The sequence below is a fragment of the Geotrypetes seraphini genome, chromosome 1, assembly GCF_902459505.1.
Source record: "Geotrypetes seraphini chromosome 1, aGeoSer1.1, whole genome shotgun sequence".
NCBI classification, from domain to species: Eukaryota; Metazoa; Chordata; class Amphibia; order Gymnophiona; family Dermophiidae; genus Geotrypetes; species Geotrypetes seraphini.
The window spans coordinates 151,760,216-151,778,099 of NC_047084.1; the positions used below are offsets into that span (position 1 = coordinate 151,760,216).

At 43.7% G+C, this 17,884-nt stretch overlaps 1 protein-coding gene across 6 annotated transcripts in view; it reads left to right on the top strand.

Moving 5' to 3' along the window:
- HHIP (hedgehog interacting protein) overlaps nucleotides 1-17,884 on the top strand; it is a 385,274-nt gene that overhangs the window by 97,060 nt on the left and 270,330 nt on the right. For all 6 annotated transcript variants that reach the window (XR_004539039.1, XR_004539033.1, XM_033940011.1 and 3 more), the window contains exon 3: nucleotides 7,026-7,182. Coding sequence is in view for 4 of the 6 variants with exons in the window: in XM_033940011.1 (XP_033795902.1) it covers nucleotides 7,026-7,182 (157 nt within the window). In the remaining 2 variants the exon portion in view is untranslated. The remainder of the gene's footprint in view (nucleotides 1-7,025; nucleotides 7,183-17,884) is intronic.

Below are 17,884 nucleotides of genomic sequence, written 5' to 3' on the forward strand. Positions count from 1 at the left end.
TTCCCTGTCTCTGTGTGCCCAGAGTGAAAAGGGGCGGTTTTGGAGGAGTGGGTAGGGCGGGAGGTGGGTGGAATGTGGGCTGACCTAGACTTAATCGTCCGGCAGCCATAATTGAAAAGTTTGACAGGTTGCCTAGACGGAACTTATACGTTTTTAGATCAAGTCAAAACAGGTTTAAGTTCCAGATAGGTCTGCTGAGCTGATCAGCACAAGCAGCCCATCCCCCTGCCCCAATAACGGTTGCGGCAGAAGAGATACTGACATTCCCGAACCACATTGGACTTTTTTTTGAGAATGAACATTTTCCTGCTGCCTACTTTGGGCACATAGGATCATAGGCCAAAAGGGGACTTAGACGTTTTTTGATTATGTCCTTCCACACGTTCCCACTGGACACTGTCACACAGCCAACACTAGTACCCCTCTGTCCAAACAGAACACTCAAACCCGCAAAACTGAATAACTAACCCACTTTAAAAATGTCTCACTCAATGACCTTACCAAGATTGTTGATTCCCTTCAGCTCCATCCTAGATCCCTGCCCATCACACCTCCTAGTTGAGGTGAAAGATGCTTTTGTATGCTCAATCCTTCCGCTTATCAATACCTCACTACAAATAGGTTAAGTACCTACAAGCTGGAAATCAGCAATCATTAGACCACTCTTGAAGAAACCCACACTTGACCCAGACACACCTCGCAACTTTAGGCCTGTCTCCAATCTACCTTTCATTTCAAAAATCCTGGAAAAAATGGTACTCAACCAACTACACTCCATTGACATCAAAAAAGCCCTATCCACTTTCCAGTTAGGATTCTGGAAATTTCATAGCACTGAAACTGTCTTCCTTGATATCATCAATGACTGCTGGAAACTCATGGACAAGGGAAGCAATGTTCTATTGGTACTACTAGACCTCAGCACATCCTTTGACACCATTGATCATCCTCTCCTCCTCACTTGACTCACGGAGCTTGGCATCCGAGTACGAACTACTCTGGTTCACATACTTCCTAAACAACAGATCCCAATGCGTTCTACTCGATACTACCTTATCACTTCTGCAGTTTGAAAATGGTAAAGCGGAAACCTTCGACCAAGTAAATATTTTCAAGACTCTTAATTTCATGCTTTAAGTGAAAAATCTGTTTTCTGTTCATTTACTTTTCCAGCGATGTAATTAATGACACCATATACAGTCACCTTAAATGCATCCCACCAAATTTTCATAGGATATTTATATTCTTTACATCATGGCATCCCTAGGACTGGATGCACTTCCTTTAAAGATTTTTGGCTGTTTTCAACTCACAGCTCTCCTTCAAGGATCAGGTTTCCAAAGTAGTGAAAGCGTGCTTTCTGGTACCAAGAATTATCAGGTCCATCAGCCCAGTTCTTAACCAATCTGTTCTTTTTACTCTGCTGGAATGATATAGGATTGTGAAACAGGGTCACATTGGATTGAATGGCTCAAAATCCCCAAAGTTGCTACATAAATGACTACTAGGAAGTGAAAAATAGTGGTGTGATACCACTGGTCAGGTGGTTAGTGATTCCCTTCTGAGCATTATAGAGGCATCCATCTGCTGACTAGACATGATATCCTGGGGAGGTGTTGTCTGCCAAGCACTAAGATCTGAGATATTATGGAGAACTCGCTGAGACTTATCAAGCCTATGTTTATCCATGTTGGCAAAAATGATACTGCTAGGTACCCCACCAAACATATCAAATGTGACATCATGGCTCTGGGAGAGAAAGTGAAGCAGACAGTTTAATTATGCATGCATCTCGGGATGGTGCGGAATTTTGCGAACATAAATTTGCACATCATTTATAGAATCTGGGGGGTTAATGTATTTTTGGTGGATGGATTGATTACATAAGAACATAAAAAATAGCCTTACTGGGTCCATCAAACCCAGTAGCCCATTCTCACGGTAGCCAATTCAGGTCACTAGTACCTGGCCAAAACCAATAGGAGGAAATATTTTTTCACTCAGAGAATCATTAAGTTCTGGAACGCGTTGCCAGAGGTTGTGTAAGAACGGATAGCGTAGCTGTTTTTAAGAAGGGTTTGGACAATTTCCTGGAGGAAAAGTCTATAGTCAGATATTGAGAAAGACATGGGGAAAGCCACTGCTTGCCCTGGATCGGTAGCGTGGAATGTTGCTACATTTCTGAAAATCTAAATACACTACATCAACTGGCCCACCTTTATCCACATGTTTATTCATACCTTCAAAGAAGTTAAGCAAATTGGTGAGACAAGATCTCACTCAGCTGAACCCATACTGATTCTGTCTCATTAAATCATGTTTGTCTATGTGTTCCACAATTTAATTTTTTAATAATTGTTTCCACCATTTTGCCCAGAACTGAAGTCAGGCTTACCATTCTGTAATTTTCCGGATCTCCCCTGGAACCCTTTTTAAAAATCGGGGTAACATTGGCCACCTTCCAATCTTCAGGTATTACAGATGATTTTAGTGGTAGGTTACAGATCGCTAACAGCAGGTCAGCAATTTCATGTCTGAGTTCTTTTAGTACCCTGGGCTGTATACCGTCCAATCCAGGTGATTTATCACTTGTTTAACGTGTCGATTTGGCTTAGTACATCTTTTAGATTCATAGAGATTAGAGGGTGGCATGAAGAACAGTGGTGTAGTAAGGGGGGCGGGGCAGTCCGCCCTGGGTGCTATCATAGTGGGGGCACTGGCATCTTTCCTCCTCTCCACCCCCCACTCCTTCCCTTCCCTCTACTACCACATACCCCTTCCCTTCTCCCGTACCTTTTTACGTTCCCAGCACGAGCAGCAGCCTCAACTTGCTGCTCGCGCCAGCGTCGGCTCTTCCTCTGATGTTACTTCCTGGACCTGTGCCTAGGAAGTGACTTAGGAAGAGCCGACGCTGGCTTCCAATCTTTAAAGTGGATTGTATAATTTTTAAGGTTTTAGGATGCCAGTGTTCTGAAAGTTTACTTTTATTGATTAAACTGTTAGGTTCCTCAGTGGAAACAAGATGATGTAAACATTTACTTTTGGAATTACATGAGAGATTTCAAATAATTTTTCTCTCATTCTTTTCTGCATCTTGCTGTGCAATTGTGGAATGGCATTCCTCTTAAAATTTGCTCCTCCAACAGTTATATTTGCGTTTGAAAATTTTTGAAGACGTATTTGTTGTTTTTAAAATTAGTTCTTTTTAATATGTGTTTCTGTAGTTCCTGATGTTATGTTTCAGTATGGTCTTTTTGTATCCCACCTTGCCGCAGTAGAGGTTTCTACCGCGGCCTAGGGCACTAAATGCACCAACGCTGCTCTGATACTCATAGAAACCTCTACTGCAGCTTAGTAAAAGGGAGAATAAGGGTGTTGGTGGGTTATAAGTCCATTATTAAGTAACAATATAACATAACAAAGGTATAAATTTTTTTTTTTTTTTTTTTTATAAATTTGTTTATTGATAAAGTTTTCAAATATACATAACAAAAACACAGAGGTTCAGCAAACAGATATCTACAATGACACATTCTCTCCAACCCCTTTCCCCCAAATTAGTGAAAAGATAAAGTCGTACTATAATCTTCAGTACAATGCAAAAAAGAATCACATAGGTCAAAATAAACCCCCCCCAACCCACCCCAAAATCAACTTTCACATAGGGTTACAAAAATGTAGCTAAACACTCAGATCATGAAGGACATTCACACCACCTAATATAAGGATTCCACACCTTGAAGAAGGGCGTAAGACGTGATTTTGTCAATGCCGTCAATTTAGACATACGAAAAATAAAATCTATTTTTCGTAATAAATGAAGTCGACCTGGGGGAAAGGCCTGTTTCCAATATGCCGCTAATAAAAGACGAGCAGCAGTAAAGATATAACAAGCCAATTTATGTGTATTAGAAGACAATGGAACCAAAGGTAGATGTAAAAGAGCACTACCCATAGCTCGAGAAATCGTGGTATGTAAAATATCAGACAACAATTCAAAAACCATATCCCAATATGGGATTACCTTCGGACAATCCCACCAGATGTGAAGAAAGGTACCCAAATGACCACAGCGTCTCCAACACAAATTAGATACTTGAGGATACATAAGATGAAGACGCTGGGGTGTAAGGTACCATTGATAAAGCATCTTATATCCATTTTCCACCAAAGAGCTGGCTATAGAAACTCGAAGCAGGCGACTAAACACCCGCTCCCAGTTAATAATCGGCGGCACTGGGCGTAAAAGTCCCTCCCAAAGAGACAGATATTTTACCGGGGGAGCCTGTTGTTGAATAAGAGCTTTATAGAATCTAGTAATACACCCCTTACCACTACTACCCATAATCGCCCACTCCAGGGTGGTTTCCTCCAAACAAATATCATCAAAAGCCCTGCGACTAATAAAATCTATTGCTTGAAGATAGCGAAAATGATCAGTCGGCGGCAAATCATAAGCTTCCCTCAATTCCAAAAATGATAATAATCGTCCATCTTCCACAAAATCTCCCAAATCCATAAGACCCATTTGAGCCCAAACACGAAAACGACAATCAGATCTTCCAGGTGCAAAACCCCACGCAACCCACAACGGGGTACTACGAAAATACAATCGAGAAGGGAAAAACCTATTGCGCAGCCGAATCCACATCACAAACGTATGATGCAAAAAAGGGTTAGCCCCCTTAAACATTTGTCGAGCCTCTTCCACTTTTAACCAAGGGATCACCCGACAAAGCTCTTCCGATCCCAAAATTTTTTCCCCTCGAACCCAGCTTTTTGATCTATCCTTACACCAACTCAAAAAAGACTTCAATTGAGCTGCCTCATAGTAACGCCGCAAACAGGGTACAGCCATACCCCCCTGAGAGCGAAGTTGATACAACACATTCCTAGGTACCCGTGGGGGTCGACTCTTCCAAATGTATTTAAAAATTTTTCTTGCCACCCCACGAAAGAAAGCAGCAGACAAAGGAATTGGTAAAGCCTGAAAAAGATAAAGTAGCTTCGGCAAAACCATCATCTTTACACTTTGTATGCGACCAAACCAAGATAAGGAAACATTCTCCCATCTATCCAAATCAACCCAAAGGGATTGCAAAATCGCTGGATAATTAACTTCAAACAAAGAGCAAAGCCGCGTTGGCACATTGACCCCTAAATAACGTATAAATTTAGATGCCCATTTAAAAGAATAATTAGCCTTCAAAAAAGCACAATCCCCTGGATGTACTGACAAATTCAATATCTCAGACTTATCCATGTTGGTCCGAAATCCGGATACAGCGCCATAGGCAGACAATTCACCAATAATACCCGGGAGAGTAACACAAGGATCAGTTACAGTAAAAATAACATCATCAGCAAACATCAACAACTTTGTGGAAAGTCCATTACAAACCATGCCATGAATAGACTGCTGGGCTCGAACATGAGAAGCGAAAGGCTCCATCACCAGCGCAAAAAGTAATGGCGAAAGTGCACAGCCTTGTCTTGTTCCTCTGGCTAACTGAAATGAATCTGTATACCCCCCATTAATCCGGAGAGCTGCTAAAGGCTTAGTATATAGAATCTGAATCCACATAAAAAACTTTCCTCTAATTCCCATAGCTGATAGAGTGCTCAACAAAAATGGCCACGACACCCTATCAAAGGCCTTTTCAGCGTCAACACTCAGAAGCAATGCTGGCATCTTTTCACGTTGTACAAACCAAATCAAATGAATCAATCTACGAATATTATCAAATGTTTGTCTCCCCGCAATAAAACCCGCTTGGTCATCCTGTACTAAATAAGTCATATAACATTGCAACCTACGAGCCAGAATTTTTGTGAAGATTTTATAATCAGTGTCTAGCAACGAAATTGGACGATATGATCCGGTTTCAAAATAAGTGTTATACCCGCCAATCTCCATGAAAAAGGCAACTCCATACCCATTTCTAGACTATTAAAGGCCCGAGTAAGAGGGCCTACAAGCAAATGTCTAAAACATTTATAGAATCTATTCGTAAAGCCATCTAACCCAGGTGCTTTCCCATAAGCCAAAGTGGAAATTGCCCACTGAGTTTCAGTTTCCGAAATAGGGGCTGACAAACACTCTGCTTCTTCAGATGTCAATTCAGGAAGCTGTGTCTGAGCCAAATAATTATCAATATGAACTTGAGACACATCCTGTTCAGGAGTATAAAGATGTTGATAAAATGAAAGGAAAGCACCTGCAATAGATTCCGGCGTATAACAGGCTGAACCATCAGAGGCTGTCACCTTAGTAATCACATTCCTCAATTTTTGAGCCTTCAACTTATAAGCCAACTGACGGCTCGCCCGATTACCATATTCAAAATGTTTTTGTTGGACCGACTGTAATTGGTCTGATAATTCATCCAATTGCATCACCTGTAGATCTTTTCGCACCTTATCTAGACGCTTCAGCAAAGTAGGAGAAAGATCCCGCTTATGTTTTTGTTCTAAATAATGCAATTGTTGGCGTAAAGCTTCCTGTTTTCGCCCACGTTCTCGCCGTCGATGTACTCCAATAGAAATAATATGACCACGTAAAACTGCCTTCATACCTTCCCAAAATATACAAAGGTATAAATTGGTGATATAATATAATCTAAATTGATAAGCATTAGTTGGAAAGCATCTAGGACTTAAAAGGAGATATAGTTGGACTCAATATTGATTTTATTACTGACATGATGTGAGGTGGAATGTGTGTGGGAGGTTTTCTCTTGGTGTGAATGATTTAGGTCTCTCCTTTTATGTTTATGGGGTTCCTTTCTTTTATTCCATTTTATGTTTGTATAAACTGCCTGAATCCTGTCAGGCTAGGCCAAATATTAAATTTTTAATAAACTGTAAAGCCAGGTAAATTGGGCCATTTCTCTATCTAATGTCTACATTATCTTACTTCAGAAAAGGTGTGTTTGGGATTTAGAGCAGTGGTGGGGGGTACATATTGCTCACAGACTTGAGAACACACAGAGTGATAACAGGATTCTGCTGAAAATTTCTTTCAGGTTTTCCACAGACCACAGCTGATGAGTTTTGCTTCTACTATTCAAGGAAAGAAGGTGGTCTCTGCTTTCCAGATTTTCCAAGAAGACAAGTGCGGGGCCCGGCTTCCAATTATCTGGACCATATGGAGGAATATGACAAAGTGGAAGAGATCAGCAGGTTCATAAAGATAAATGCTGTTTAATCTAGACAAACTGACAAATCATTTGTGGTTTTTGACAGTGAATCAAGACTCAGGCTGCTTATGTTCTGCAGCTGTGCCTTCCAGATGTTTTCTCCTTCTGCTAGTGTGTGTGTGTTTTCTGAAAGTCACAGTATATTAAATAGTTTTTAATATTTAAATTGCAATGCCTATGTTGTGAATTATCTTACTATTATGTTTACTTTATGTTACTATATTTAAATCTCTTTTAAACTTTTGGATTTTTTCTAGCATAGTAGATGGTGGAGGATTTGTTAAATGTATTAGAAGTTCTTTTACTAAGCTGTGGTAAGAGTTGCTTGAATAGGGCTTACCATGGGATGTGCTCAGGTGTCCTTTGGTAAATTTGTAATTGCATTAGTGCTGCCTGATTCAGGAAAAAAAAATTTGATTCGATTCAGCCTATTGATTCGATTTTTCGATTCGATTTTCCTGCTCAATTGGGTGATTTTTTAAAACATCCTGGTGGGTTTATTTTATAGCCTCTTCACCCCTTTTATAGCCTCTTCACCCCCTTTGCCTTCTTCTAACCACACTGGCGCTGTGGTGTAAACAAAATAAACAAAAAAGACTTTTCCTCTCTCTGTTAAATCCTAGCTCACGTTTGCGCTCTAATACCAGCTCTGGCAGGATACACTTTTCAAATCTGACTTATTGTAATCACAAAACAGAAAATAAAATTATTTTTTCTACCTTTTGTTGTCTGGTCATTATTCAAATCTTGTTGGTCCCAAGCTCTGGTTGTCTTCTGATAACTTGCTTGCCAGGGTCTCCTTCTTTCTCCGTGCTAACCATCAATCTTCTATCTCTGTCCTTCCCTTCCATTTCCCTTCCCTGCCCTAGAAGTCTGGCATCTTTCCTTTTTTTCATCTCCATCCACAGATCCACCTTTTCTCATCTAACCTTTCATCCAGCATCTCTCCCTCCTTCTCCACCACCCCAGGGTCCACCATTTCTCCCTTTCTGTTCCTTTCATCCCTAAATCCCATTGTCCACCATCTCTCTCCCTCTCCTCTGTTTTTAGACCCATTATTTCTTCCCCCCCCCCCAAAGTCCGGCATATGCATGTCTCTTTGAACCACCCCCTTCCCTCCCTCCTTTTACTTCTACACCAGGGCATCCTCCCCTGAAGGTCTGTCCCCCCCCTGAAGGCCTGCACTCCTCCCCCCCAAGGCCTGTACCACCACCCCTGAAGGCCTGCACCCCACCTCTGAAGGCCTGCACTACCCCCCCCCCCCCGAAAGGCCTGTGTGTTCCTCCCTGACCTCCCATGCCTCCATTTACCTGATTCCAGCAGGGAGCAGCCTGCAGAGAGAATCACCGGTACTTTAGCGATCATTGCAGGTTGCCATAGGCCTTTGGAGCTGTCTTCCCTCTGCCGCGATCACGCCCCTCCTCTGATATAAGAGGCAGGATCGCGGCAGAGGGAAGACAGCTCCTGAGACCTATGGCAACCTGCAATGATCGCTAAAGTACCAGCGATCCTCTCTGCAGGCTGCTCTCTGCTGGAATCAGGTAAATGGAGGCGCGGGAGGCCAGGGGGGAAGCTGGACACTGCAGCACTTCACAACTGACCCTGCCCACTCGGCCTTTAAAGGAGGAACGGCAGTGGCCGTCCAGCAAGAGGCAGCGCTGCCGATCCTGCTTTAGGGGGCGAGGGGGGAGGGTCAGACAGGGAATCAGGAGGCCAATTTATTTTTGTTTTTGAATCGATTCTAATCGATTCACCCAAAATGAATTGGTGAATCGATTCGAATCATGAATCAGGCAGCATTAACCTGCATGCACAAACTACACGCTAATATTTTTTATTTTTCCACAGAGGGAGCATGTCTGGGGGCAAAGAGAGCATTTTTTGTGCTAATCATTTAAGCCCATATTCTCTAAACAGCGCCCTACTGGCTCCTAAATTAAGTTCAAAACGCTGTATAAAGAAGACTTAAGATGGTTACCAGACATCCAGATTTACCCAGATATGTCCTCCTTTTCAAAGACATGTCCGGGGGTCCAGATGGCTTTGAAAAGCTTTCCAGTTAGCAGCAATGTTGGGACGGTATCTGTTCATGTGCGGATGCAACGCGGTGACATCATGCGCATGCACGCATGCGTTCGATATCATCGTATCACACCAGCGTATGCACAGATGTTCTCCCGACAAGCGACCAAGATGAGAGGGCTGGGGGGCAGAATGGGGCATGACTCGGGTGGAACGGGGCGAGCCTCAGGTGGAACAGGGCAGGTCTGGGGACTGAGCCATGGGTCCAGATTTTTTGTTCCCTAAAATCTGGTAACCCTAACTTAAAAGAAATTACAAAGCATTGGAATCATGCATCCAGAGGTGCCTACTGGCGTCTAATGCCATTCATATCAAGGTAGGCTCCGGACAGGCAGGCCTTGAAAACGCTGGTCTACATTTCTAGTGCCTACCTTAGCCGAAGGCATGATTCTCTAAACAGCGCTGTCACATGACTGACGTGCGATTGGCGGCTGCTTTTAAGGTAGCCGCTGATAATGGCACCATTTACAGAATCTGGGCCTTAGTGCAGCTATATTGTCATGCGCTGATTAATGCAGGATTAGCATGTGAGACCTTACCACTTACAAAATAGGTGCTAGTAAGTGCTCAGGCACTATTTTTTTTCATATTACTAAGGGCAACCTGGTTATTAATAGGAAAAGTGGAAAATTGCACAGTTAAATCACTTTCAATATTGACTCCTTAATATTTAGAAGCGCCCCCCCCCCCTGAAATTCAAGGCTATTTTACCATTCAGAAACAGCTGCTGACCAGTTAAATAACCTTTAACTGGAAAACCGTGAATATTCAGCACAAGATAGCTGTTATCTCTGCTGAATATTCATGGTTACAAGGTAAAACTTAGCCGGCTATTTCACACAATAACCTCCAATATTGAGCGCAGACCAGCCAAACTTAGTGGCCAGATTGGGCTGTTAATAGCAGACCTATCTTTGGCCGCTATTAACTTAAATGACCAGAGCTGAATATTGGCATAGCCGGTTAACGCTGGCCAAAAACCCCCTGGATATTCAATGCTGACCACCGGAAATGGGCTAGCATTGAATATCTGGGCTCACTACTAACCACGAGACTTAGCCAGGCTGCCTACCATGGTCTGAATATCAGCCCCAAGGTATACATTAAGCTGGTTGTATTCTGAAATATCTTAGCGCTGTTGGTTACCAAAATACAATATACATTCCTTTTGGCACACCGGGGATCCTGAGAATACCACCCGATCAAGTAGATCAATGAGATCAATTAGATCAGCGTGGCAGCACTCCTCACAAGTTCCCCTTTTCTTTGGTGTGTACTATTAACCTTTTCCTATTGTGTGTCTCGGATGACGGGACATTCCAAAAATGACATAGACAGTGGATAAACAGTCTGTATGGACTAATAAAGAGCCAGGAACACAAAATATTTGAATTTACAGACTTATGACATATTTACATTATGTTTACAATAGCCGTAAATGATAATGGTGAATAATACAAAACTTTGCTAAAATAATTATGATTGGAACCAGTGTAACGTAAAATTTATTATGATAGGAAAAGGTTAATAGCTTTTTTAGTGTTTATAACTTAAATTTGTACTTTATATATGAAGTGTGTGTATATATTTTATCTTTTCAGGCATATGAGTATTATATAAATACTAGTCTTTAAGCCCGTTACATTAACGGGTGCTAGAACATATGTGTGTGTGTCTGTCTTTTTTTCTCTCTCTCTCCTTAGCCGCTTTCTTTCTTTCTGCCTTTCTTTTTCCTTGGCTGTCCATCACCACCCCTTGCCTGTTCCCCCTGTCCATTTTCCCTTCCTTTTACCTCCACTGTGTCCACCACCACCCCTTCACTGCTCTCCTTATGCAGCAGCAGCCCTTCTCCCTTTGTTTTACCTCCCCCCTGTCCAGCAGCACCTCTTTCCTTCTCCCTCTGTCCAACATTAGTCCTCCGTTCCTTTTTCTTCACCTCCCCTGTCCATCAGCATCTCTTTCCTTCTCCCCCTGTCCAGCAGTAGGCATCCCTTCCTTTTTTATCCTCCCTCCTCCTTCTTATCCCTATGATACTCTTACCTTGCTCTGCCCCTGATCAGAGGTTCCCGACAGCTGCTCAGTTGCACCCATTGGAAAAGTTCCCACTGCCGCATCCCGCACCCCTCCTGACGCGGCTCCCGCTGTCCTTTCTGTCTGTCTCTGTCCCTGGGCCCCTTTGCCTGTCTGTCTTTCTGTGTATCTCCCTGACTCTGTGTCTTTCTTCTTTCCTTTCTGTCTCCCTTCCTCCCTCTGTCTGTCTGTCCAAAGCAGCATTCCATCCCCCTCCATTTCCCTCCCCCCACACCAGTTCCCTGTGCACCTGCCCCTGTGTCTTTCTTATTTTCTTTGTGTTTCCCTTCCTCTCTCTGTCTGTCCAAAGCAGCATTCCATCCCCCTCCATTTCCCTCCCCCCACACCAGTTCCCTGTGCACCTGCCCCTGTGTCTTTCTTATTTTCTTTGTGTTTCCCTTCCTCTCTCTGTCTGTCCAAAGCAGCATTCCATCCCCCTCCATTTCCCTCCCCCCACACCAGTTCCCTGAGCACCTGCCCCTGTGTATTTCTTATTTTCTTTGTGTTTCCCTTCCTCTCTCTGTCTGTCTGTCCGTCCAAAGCAGCATTCCCTTCCCCTCCATTTCCCTCCCCCCCACCAGTTCCCTGTGCAGCAGCATTAGCGTTTCCTCTACCCCCCCCTTTCCCTTCCCGCGGGCCGGACTACAAAGGTGGTGATTCCAGTAGCGCTTACATCAGTCTCCACACGCTGCTTCGGGCCCTTCTACTGCCCTGATTTACTCTGGCACGTCCCTGATGACATCATCAGAGACGCGGCAGAGCAAATCAGGGCAGTAGAAGGGCCCGAAGCAGCGTGTGGAGACTGATGTACACGCTGCTTGAATCGCCATTCGGGCCCGCGGGAAAAGAAGGGGGTGGGCGGCAAAGGAGAAACGGAGATCGGCGTCGGCGGCAGGAGAAACGGAGAACGTCGTCTGGCTGCGGTCCGGCTTGTGGAGGCGATAGGCTGGTGGAGGCGATAGGCTGGTGACGTATTAGCGCGCATGCGCACTCCTTAGGCCACAGACCTACAGCGCACAGAACACGCAAATAGGAGTGCGCATGCGCGGCTAGCTCTTTATTATATTAGATATAGCAAAGACTTACCTTAGTCAAAATTATTGCTGCACCAGTCCCCCTCCAAGGGGATGTGGTTATTGGTCCACTAGGTGACACTCCAGTGCTGGGAATCTGAACTTTGCATACCCTGTTTTTGAGCTTTTGGCTTCTTTATGAGTCCTCCATATGTTTTAGAGTCCCACATATGTCACAAGTTTTATTTTTAAAGTTCAGATTCCCAGCACTGGAGTGACACCTAGTGGACCAATAACCACACCCCTGAGATAGGCCTCCATCTGGAGGCTGAAACATGGACCGTGTTTGGTCTTCAACTGAATCCTTCCACAATAAGGACATTATATTTTATTCATGTGTTTTTCATGTATTTTAATGTAATGTAATGCTCTCTTTCCCCCTACTCACCCTCCAACCTCACTAAGTTGTTGTTCGTTCCTTATATTAAGCTCTTGTAAACCGTGCCGAGCTCTATAATTATGGAGAGGATGCAGTATATAAACTTAAGGCTCCTTTTACAAAGGTGTACTAGGGCCTTAACGCGCGCAATAGCACACGTTAAATTCCTGAGCGCGCTAGCCACTACCGCCTCCTTTTACAACTTTTTCCAGTAAACAGAAAAATTAGATCCAAGAATAAGGTATCAATAGTAAGGACAAAAATAATATTCATCATTGAGAAACACTTGCCACCCAGAAACAGAGATTCCCAGTCAGCCTTCTAGAAGTGAACATAGTTATCATATAACATTAACATCTTCTTTAGAAAGTCCTCCAGCTGCTTGGGGTCAGAAAATGAAAATGTTTACCCTCAAAAACTAATAAACAGTTACAAGGAAAATGTAAAACACAATTAGTTCCCAAGGCCTGAACTCTGGCTTTTAAGGCCAGAAAGGCCTTCCGGCTCATCTGTGTATCTCTAGCTAAGTCCAGGAAAAATCCTTATTTATAATCCCATAAACAGCTCATTCAAATATCTGAAGTAAAGTCATACAACAGTATTATGATTTGGCTCTAATGCAAGGTTACCACCAAGGTAGTTCTCTGGGTAACTACTTCCAAGAAAGACTCCAAAAAAGATGGTAGATTCATAACTCTCTCTCCTTGATCGTGATGTTCTGTAACTCCAGATCTTCCTATTCCCAAGATGTATTGGGTTATAGTTATAGGAGGCAAAGCCTCCACAGACATTTTAAACATCTTAAATAGATATTTTTAACCATTTTTGTAGGAGAAATCAGTGGAGACCTTGCAAAGTTAAGGAATTTCAAATTGTGTTATCTAGTTTGATTTTCTAAATACTCCAATCTGTGATGGATATAGTTCTTATCTTTAATTAAGTTACCTCTATAAAAATTGTCCTGACATTACACAAAATCTAGCAGAGAGAAGGAAGGGAATCTGGAACAACATCCTTCCTCTTTCCACTGGTGATCCACCCACGTGACCTGTGGGAGGCAAGCCCTATGCCTCCGGGCTTCCCAGCGGTCCATAAAGAGCTTCCTGACACTGGACACTGCACACAAAGACCAGCAGAGAGAGGAGGAAGGGAATCCATAACAGCATCCCTCTTCTCTCCACCAGCGATCCATTCACATGGCCAGCGGGAGGCAGGCCCTATGCCTTTGGACTTCCCAGTGGCCCATAAAGGGCCACGCATCAGGCAGGCCTGCTCCACCGAAGGGCCATGCCAAAGAGCCCTTTGTGAAGCTTTTTGTGAGGTCCAAAGAGGCCATGGGGGCTGAGAGGGAAGGCTAGACTGGCACACCAGATAACCTCTGCCCCTGTAGACTACAGCAGACAGCGTAGCGGGAATACATCTATCACCTCTGTTCTAGCCCAACCCAAAGCCCTGAACATCCCCTCTGCCTGAAGTCCCAACCCAGCTCCTCTGCCCTGTTAGAAGCCTCAAGAAGATCCACACTCCCACCCATCCAGGCAGAGGGGCAAAACCCTCCATATCCCCTCCCATCAAGCCTCCAGGTCAACACTCTGCCTTAAACCCAAGCCAATCATCTCTTCTTCCAGGGCCAAGAGGGGGGCCATAAAACAACCTGCTTTACAACCAATTCTTCTCCCTACTCCCAGGGAAAAAATTAGAGAGTCTCTGCCTCTCTCCACTACACTAAACTGCTAGAATCATTGCCATCTTCTCTTTCCATCTGAAGATTAACAATATTCATGCCAGATTACTACTATTCATGATGTGCCTTACCAGCACATCAGCAATCCCATGGATCATGGGCCAGAGGAGATACAGTGACTTAGGGGAGCCTCGCAGATGAAAGATTACCAAGAGGCACTCATGCCTAATCCCAATCCCCGTATAACCACGAAAACCTCAAAATACCCTAAATACTGATCAACGCTAGATCATTCAACAACAAAATTCTCCTCATATGAGATCTCCTATCCGACCACAAGTATGACATACTTCTCATCACTGAAATTTAGCTACCTGACAATGATGGATTTCCATTAGGACAGCTCTGCCTTGACAACTTCCAAGCCTTCACATCATCACACATAGACAAAAAGGGAAGCAGGGTTATAAAATCCTAGCTAACCCCTCGAATTTTGGGCCAATCCATCTTCGATGGCCTATAATGCCTGACCTTCTCCATGAGCCAAGATGAAAAAAGTATCTTTCTCCTGATCTACAGAGCCCCAAACTTGCCATCTAACATCTTGGAGAACTTACTCACACTGATAAGAAAACTAGTCCTCTCTCACCAACATATATGGATCCTAGGAGACTTCAACTTCCCCGAATTCCCCAGTGTGACCGGACAACCACTGGATTTTGTCAATACCTTATACAACCTCGGCTTTGAATGGAAAGTCCACCTTCCCCACACACGCTTCAAAAAAACACTCTGGCTCTCATCTTTGTTATAGATGATTCACCTATCCACTACCAAAGCAAAGAAGTTATAACTCCAGTCCCATGGTCCGATCACTCTCTCATTACCTTCAATAGTGATATAGTCCAAAGGAAAAACATTCAACAACTTCCTACCACCACCAAACCTACCTGGATCCCACTTCAGTAGACTTATGCACTTTGAAAGCTGGACTTCTCAAACCAGCAGAACAACTCAACAACCATCAACCCATGTCAGATCTGGCAGAGAACTGGCACACAGGGGTGCACAGGCTCTACAAAAGCTTGGCATCCACTAAACAACAAAGAACAAACAAAAAGAGGTACTCCTCCTCATGGTTCAGCCCTGAACTCAGAACTGAAAAGGAAGGTACAGAAAACAGAGATATCATGGTTTAAATCCAAACAACCGACTCACAAAAATACCTGGAAACAGCTATCAGAGCTTTATAAGCAATCCATATCAGAAGCCAAAGAAAGATACTATTTCCAACCCATTGCTAAATTCCCAAATCGATTAAGGGACATCTTCTCCCTAACTAGGAGATTATTTTCAGCTGCCCATGGGACCACCCACAGTCAGCCGCACATGATAGACTCAGAAACCCTCTCCTCCTTCCAGGATAAAATCGACAACATTCGTTTAAACCTTGACAAGTCACCAATCCTACCAGGAAGAAAAACACCAATCTCAACTCCCTACACACAAACCCCAGTCATAACCCTTGACCACTTTGATGAAGTCTCACCAGACAAACTAGAAGTGGTACTAGACACACTACACCTTACCACTTCTACTCACGACTCTTGCCCTCTCACCTTGCTAAAATCGGTGAAAGGTCCCTTCATCAACTCAATCCTACCGCTTATCAATGCCTCACTACACAAGGGAGAGGTACAAACTTCCTGGAAATCATCAGTAATCAACCTTCTACTGAAGAAGTTAACCTTGGATCCATCGGTTCCTAGCAGCTATAGACCAGTTTCCAACCTCCCATTCATGTTAAAACCCTTGGAGAAGATAATCCTAAATCAACTAACCACATTCATAGAGAACCAAAACATCTTAGCCACACAACAATCAGGCTTCAGGAAACATCATAGCTCCAAAACAGTCTTGCTCATCATAATAGATGACTTCTGGAACTACATGGACAAAGGCACAGATGTGCTGCTCGTCCTATTAGACCTGAGCACAGTTTTTGACACACTGTATCACAACATCCTGTTATCTAGACTAATAGAGATCGGGATCAGCAACACAGCACTATCCTGGTTTAAGTCCTTTCTGATAAAAAGACAACAAAGTGTCTTCGTCAACTCCCACCTCTTGACACCAAAGTCACCAAAATACGGTGTACCCCAGGGAGCACTATTATCCCCATTGCTTCAATCTCTACATCAAGCCAGTCATTGAAATTGCCTCAGCCCATGGAATCCACATTCATTTGCCGATGACATCCAGCTTTATGTCCCACTAGGATCAATATGGAACTCCCAGCTCGAAAAGCTCCGGACCTGCCTTGATGAGACCAAATCATGGATGTCATCCAACAAACTCCAACTAAACCAATCCAAAACATAGAGAGCCCTGCCAAGTAGAGAGGAATCCCACTGTCCCCACCCGTCCCCGTGAGGAATCCCCTCTGTCCCCACCCATCCCCGCCCATCCCTATAAACTTCAGAAATAGCTATTTCATTTAATTATGCTACTGAATTAAAGGCTCTGGTAGAGACCCATTTACAAATAAGGAAAGAGACTTTATTAATTTGGAAATATTAGTTGGGAAGAATACATACTGTGTAAACGGGTTTCTACCAGAGCCTCTAATGTAAATATAAAATATAAATACTCAGCTGATGAGAACCCCCAAGCTGTCAGCTGAGGACTTCCTTTGCAGTTGGCTGGGGGTCCCTTTTGCCAAGCTTAGCAGGCAGCAGTAGCATCCCTGAGTCACAGATGCTGGCACCTCAGTGGCTCATGGATGTTGCCAGCGACTGCTGTGCTTGGTGGAGGGGAGTTCTGGCCGTCTCTAGAGGAGGTCCTCTGCTGGCGGTGCTTGGGGATCCCCACCAGTCACAGCAAGGGTCAGCAAGTACTTCAACACTGTAGAAATAAAACCAGAAATACATTTCCTTTTCTTTTGAACACAATACAAAGACATCTGTTTCTTAAACTAAGCTGTAGCTTACTTTATCCCAGGACAAGCAGGCAGCATATTCTTGACTGATGGGTGACGGCACCGACGGAGCCCCGGTACGGACAATTTTAGAGTGATTGCACTCTAAGAACTTTAGAAAGTTCTAGCTAGGCCGCACCGCGCGTGCGCGAGTGCCTTCCCGCCCGACAGAGGCGCGCGGTCCCCAGTTTTCTTAATTCCGCGGAGCTAAGAAGACGCGTGTTTCCAACGGCTGTTGGAAGTTTTTTCCTTAACTGTTCACTTGCCTTCCCGCTCGCGCGTATTTTTCTCTTCATTTTATTTCTTTCTTGTTCTTTTACCGTTTGTAAAAAAAAAAAAAAAAAAATTGTTTTATTTTTTTCACTTTTTATTGACTACCCCGGCGGGGCCTGTTGGCACCATCGAAGCCTCTGGCTT